General features: G+C 33.0%; 1 protein-coding gene across 1 annotated transcript; it reads left to right on the plus strand.

Moving 5' to 3' along the window:
• Positions 1 to 1,198: 1,198 nt before the first annotated feature.
• Positions 1,199 to 2,330, plus strand: LOTGIDRAFT_175678 (hypothetical protein; the record flags this gene model as incomplete). The annotated part of the gene is made up of 2 exons (XM_009058385.1): positions 1,199 to 1,319; positions 1,687 to 2,330. 2 exons carry the CDS (start codon positions 1,199 to 1,201, stop codon positions 2,328 to 2,330), a joined length of 765 nt encoding a protein of 254 aa, XP_009056633.1.
• Positions 2,331 to 6,028: the final 3,698 nt, after the last annotated feature.

Consider the following 6,028-nt stretch of genomic DNA (forward strand, 5'->3'; position numbering starts at 1 on the left):
GTCTTTTTTATTCACTAAACATACTTAAGTCTCAGAAAGGGGAATTTTTTAGATAAGCCAATCAGTTCTAGTGTTCAAAGCTCACCATCGAAATTTGAGCCTTCAAATCCACATGTGTGTCCAGAATTATCTGCGATTGAATGTTAAAATAGTCTGTGATATATAGAAAATACATATATAGAAATAGTGAGTTAAATTCCTAGTTTGAAGTATTTTTAGAGGAATTATATGATTTTGTAACATTCTGAACACTATATACATATATTCAAGATTAAAATCAACCCCCAAAATGGCGCATCTGTCCCTCAATAAAATAAATGTCACAAGGAGGAACAGGGCAAGATAAATCATGCCTTTGAATTCCTTTTGAATTTGGCCGTCTTTACAGTTTATTGATTCAAATTCCATAATTATGGATGATACTAAATTTGCTTGTTAAGTTATTTTCTCTGATTATGGAATTAAACTATTCAATAGTATAATCTTTAAATGACTAAACACCAAGATCTAGAGAAATGTGCCCATTAACGTATCTGAAAGTTTAACTGAAAAAATGTATGTAAAAACATTACGTAAGGTTTTAAGTTCGTTATGCTTTTGGAAGTTGTTAGAAAACTACTGTATGGAATTGAGTACAATAAACGCCTAATTGTAGTCTCCTACGTATTCGAAAGGTTTCAACGAAATATAACTCCAAAACTAGTTCAAACTGCTTAAATAACAATTAGTACTCGTTTTTGTTTAACCCTTTTAAAACAAATTCAGTTTGATCAAGAAGATTCATAGATAAAATTAGCATATTTATTTATATATAATTTAGAACGCTTTTCATTATGAAAACTTTTTACAAAAAAACGGAATGTCCCAAAGTTTCAATTCCCATACCGGAATCTTTATCAAGCATACATAGAAACCTGGTTGGAAGGAAGGTCTGATTTTGTTTCTTTGCTGAATATTATCATGAAGTAATTGTTATAATCTTATCGTTTTAGTTGACATCTGTGAAAACAAGACACTGACAATGGACTCTGTTTTCCTAAACAGAAATAACAAGAATTCTTCTACCAATTGCTGGTGTCAAATAATATCAGAAACTGGAAATACAAATAAAGTTATACTCAATGTTTCAAGTTTTGAAGGTCATCAATACAAGTTGTCTGTTTCCAATGGATCTACTATAAGTTATTTTGATAACATAATGTCTCCAGATATTTTCCACACCATTTGTAGATCAATGGAGATAAAGATAAAAGTAGAAGAAAACAATTGTTCTGTAAATAATGGTCTAGAATTTGGAATTAAAATTAATTCTTACCCAGGTAAAGCAGTTTCTCATTATATTCCACTGTCTGTGCAGAGTCAGCCATGGGTTGTGTTTCTTTTTTTTTTGGAATTCAGAAATACTTAAAATCTTATATCATTGGAAGTATGTTTTTGACTAGGTGTTTCACTATAGTTGCGAAGAGACGTGTGATAAACCATAGTTTGCGATTAATGACAGATTTGAAACACTTCCTTTGTGGAATTACAGGAACCACAAACGTCTGATTGAAAATTGGAATGGTGCAAATTGATGCCGTCAGTGTCCCAGATATTCAGAAAATTTGAGAAAACCTGGAGCATGAAAAATAGAATAATGTCTTAATTGTATGAATATTTTTAACATATTTATTGATCACTTTGTAGGTCATATTAATATAACTTGTCACAATCCAAATGTTTCAACACCAGAACTCTGTCCCCGGGGTACAACCACCAGTACAAGTCAAGTAACGACCACAAATCCAGTAACAACTACAAGTACAGTAACAACCACTAACAAAAGTATACAGACATGCCCGGTAACAGCTACAAGTGCAGTACCAACTACAAGTACAGTACCAACTACTAGTAAGGTAATAACTGCAAGTCCAGTAACAACTACAAATACAGTACTAAGTACAAGTGAAGTAATAACTACAAGTCCATCAACAACTACAAGAACAGTACTAAGTACAAATGAAGTACTAAGTACAAGTGAAGTAATAACTACAAGTCCATCAACAACAACAAGTCCAGTAACAACTACAATTCCAATCACTATGACAAGTTCATTGATAACTTCAATTCCAGTAACAACTACTACAATGCCAATGACCAGTACCGTACCAACTTCAAGTACAGTGACAATCACAAGTACAACAACCTCTAAAATCTCAGATATTGCTCCAACTGGAACATCTGTAGAAATATCTTCAACTGAAAAAACATTAAAAGGAACTACAGATAATCAGAATGAAATAACTACCAGCGTTGCAGTCGCAGATGTTCTTGGTAAAAAGCTAAAATAGTTATAGCACAGTTTTCATGTTATGGTATAATCGTTGCACATGCAATACTGTTTTTATACGCCCACATGGAAATGTGGACGTATATTGCCGTCGCCCCTGTCCGTCCGTCCGTCCTTCCGTCTGTCCGTCGGTCTGTTCACATTTCTTCTATGCACGATAGAGGCTACAGCTTTTATCTGATCTTGATGAAACTTAGTATGCATGTATATATTGATGAGATCTCGGTCAAGTTCGAAATTGCTAACAATCGGATGAACGGTTTCAGAGTTATGACTCTTGACTTAGTAAAAACGCGTTAAATGTGGCTTGTATGCACGATAAAGGCTACAGCTTTTATCCGATCTTGATGAAACTTAGTATGCATGTATATATTGATCTTGGTCAAGTTAGAAATTGGTAATAATCGGATGAAAAGTTTCAGAGTTATTGCCCTTGACTAAGTAAAAATACGTTAAATTGTGTTTGTATGAATGATAAAGGCTACAACTTTCATCCGATCTTGATAAAACTTAGTATGCTTGTAGATATTGATAAGACCTCAGTCAAGATCGAAATTTGTCATAATCGGATGAACGGTTTTAGATTTCGGGGAAGGGAGGGTTTGATTCTCTCTGTACAGGCCTATACTGTAAAAACTAGGTGTAATTATGCACCCAAAACGGTGTAAAGTTAACAATATTAATGGTGTATTCTTATTCATACTCCTTTAAGGTGTAATTGAATGATTTTGAAATACACCTATGAGGTGTAAGTTAAAAACACCCCGATAGCACTTGATTTAGTGCACGAATACACTATATTAAGTGTTTACACCTCGTTCACACTCTAATGGGGGTAATCTTTGGGTTACACCTTCAAGATTTATTACGTATTCTTAAAAACACTAGATATTGTGTTATGTTACGCTTATTTAAGTGTTAACTTAAAACACCTCAAATAGTGTCATCAAAAATTGTCCCCCTTCGACCACGAACTTAAGCATTTGATTACATGTTGACATCTGAATGTGTGTTATGTCGACATTAAAATGAATATTTCGCCATTTTATTAATTACAGTTGGATTAAGAAGTGGGAATTTTCCCATTAGGATTAAATAGCGAACAGCACCGTATTTCATCAGTCGTATGTCACGTGGTCTAAGAGGCCGTGATTTTCCCAATCAAGTTCGGCCGAGTACATTCCAGTCCCAGAAAAAATGGCGCAAGATAGATGTACAGCTCGAGACTCTAGCCCATCAAGAATATAGTGGACATGATGGAAGACTAACTAGTAGGTAATATGACCATGATTTTGAATTTTCTCTTAATCGGTAGGCTCAATCGATTTGATGCTGGTTCGATAAACTTATTCAAAATTCTATTGTCTGAGCAAAGTGAAACGTGTTTTTTTAATGTGAATTGGAATGACAGCCTCAAATTGGTCCTGTTAGTCTTTGCTTTTATAAAAAGTGAACATGAGCTCACATTATGTCAATTTTAACAAATTGAAATTTCTAAAGACATTCTTATCTAAGTCAAACAGTATTGTTTTGAAAATAGAGAAAATATTCAAAGAAAAAAACCTTTTCGTTACTCTATTAGCCCAAATTGGCCGAATCATCATGTTAAAATACAGGTGTCTGTTTCTCAGTTCAAACGAAATTTCACAAGGAAATTTCTATCCTGGAGGGAACTGAAGTGTAATTTTTTGCAATTTAAAGTAATAAAAATTCATATATGATTGATTTAAATAATCAGATGCATGTGTTCTCTTTCAATTCAGGAAATATTAAGGTTTTTGTATCAGTTGGTTAATGGATAGCTACTTAGTTTTATGGATTTTAATTGGATTAAACAGGGATTCTGTTAAATGGATATGACACCAGGTAAGTCCATTGATGAATAGATATTTCATTTCTTATTTACCTATTTTGATGATTTAAATTTTATGTTAAAAGACTGACAAGTAGACATGTCTGTCCAAAACTTGCTTTGGTAACCGAGCATGCTTATGTATATTGGTAAATTGTAATGTAGAGCATAGATATCAGCTGGTGGCCTTTCCATCTGTCAAACATTGCTTATAGAGAACAATTCTGAACAAGTTTAATTTTTATTTATATTTCTAATTTGAATCAAAGCTGCCAATGTACTTATTTTTCTTGCTGACAAGTTATGTATCAAAAGCGTTGAAACTAACCTAATTTAGTGTGCAAATACAATCCAAATGTTACTGAGAGGAGCCAGATCATAGTTGTTAAATCTCTGTTAAGTCAAGCCAAGATTGAATTATTGAAACTTATCAATTAAAGAAAATGTAAAAACAACAATGTCCTTATTCTGTCTTTTTATATTTCAGGAAACTGATTCATGAGTCAAAATACTTGATAGACTAGCAACTCCATCTCCTTACATTGCTAGCATTGGTGATTTTCATTCATCAAAAAACTTCTACATTGTTATTGATTTGACTATATTGATAAAAACAGTTTTCTGAAAGAATTATATTATTATTTGTTTTCGTTTTTCTATTGAAGATGAAATGGATATTAGATTGTGTTTAAAACATGTCATGATTAAAACTAGCTACATTTATATGAAAAATGTTTGTGTGTTAGTTGACCCATTACTAAGTTTACTTATTAGATCGTTTGAGCTAGGTGTTACCCAGTCCTTAAATTGGTCACATCCACACCTTACATCTTATACTATTGAAATCTTATTTGTTTAAATGAAGTATTCAATAACACCGATATTAGTGCTTACTATATCTACCCAAGTGTAAACATTAACACTGTTTTAAGTGTATAAGTTTGGATAAAGCGTACAATAAGCACCGAAATTGGTATTAATTCACATATTTTACACGTTAAGAAGTGTATAAGATTACACTGAGTGTGTGTAAAATAAGCACATCGGGTGTATACACTCATGAACTACACCAACAACCGTGTAAAGAGGAACATCTAACCAAGTGTATTCAGAGTTTACACCTCTTCGAGTTAACAATTAACACACCCGTATTAGTGTAAGGGTATCCAGGATATAGTGGAAACTTGCACCAACATCGTATAACAATGCAACACTAAACATGGTGTAGGGTGGCAACTTAGTTTCCACTCAAAAAGGTGTTAACTAACTCATTATTTTTTACTGTGATGTGGAACAGATACTAATTTAGAAATTGGGGTTAAGGGTCTTGATACTGGGTTTTCTTCTGTTCTGATCTGAAATTAGAAAAAATAAATCGCCCAATCGGCGAGAAGTATAGTATCTGTTATGTACTGATTGTTTTTATTTGACTATGAACAGGGTTATTGCCCTTGACTTAGTAAAAACACGTCAAATTTGGGCTGTAGGCACGATATAGACTATCAGTTTTTATCCGATCTTTATGAAACTTGGTATGCATGTATAAATTGATGAGATCTAGGTCAAGTTGGAATTTGGTCATAATCGGATGAACGGTTTTGGAGTTATTGCCCTTGACTTAGAAAAATTTGGCTTGTAGTCATGATACAGGGCACAGTTTTCTTTATCTGGGCCCTTTCCGCTAAACTTCTTAAATCCAAAATTATCTTTAGTTTGTCTTGCGTAAGAAAAAATCGAAAATTTGAGTTTCACTAAAATTCTTATGCTAAGAAATTTTGGCGTAACTTACGACAGCTATACCCTATCCTAACTATTTTCTTAATTCAAGAAATGCTCAGAAAAGATAA

The sequence above is a fragment of the Lottia gigantea genome, assembly GCF_000327385.1.
Source record: "Lottia gigantea unplaced genomic scaffold LOTGIsca_338, whole genome shotgun sequence".
Taxonomy (NCBI): Eukaryota; Metazoa; Mollusca; class Gastropoda; family Lottiidae; genus Lottia; species Lottia gigantea.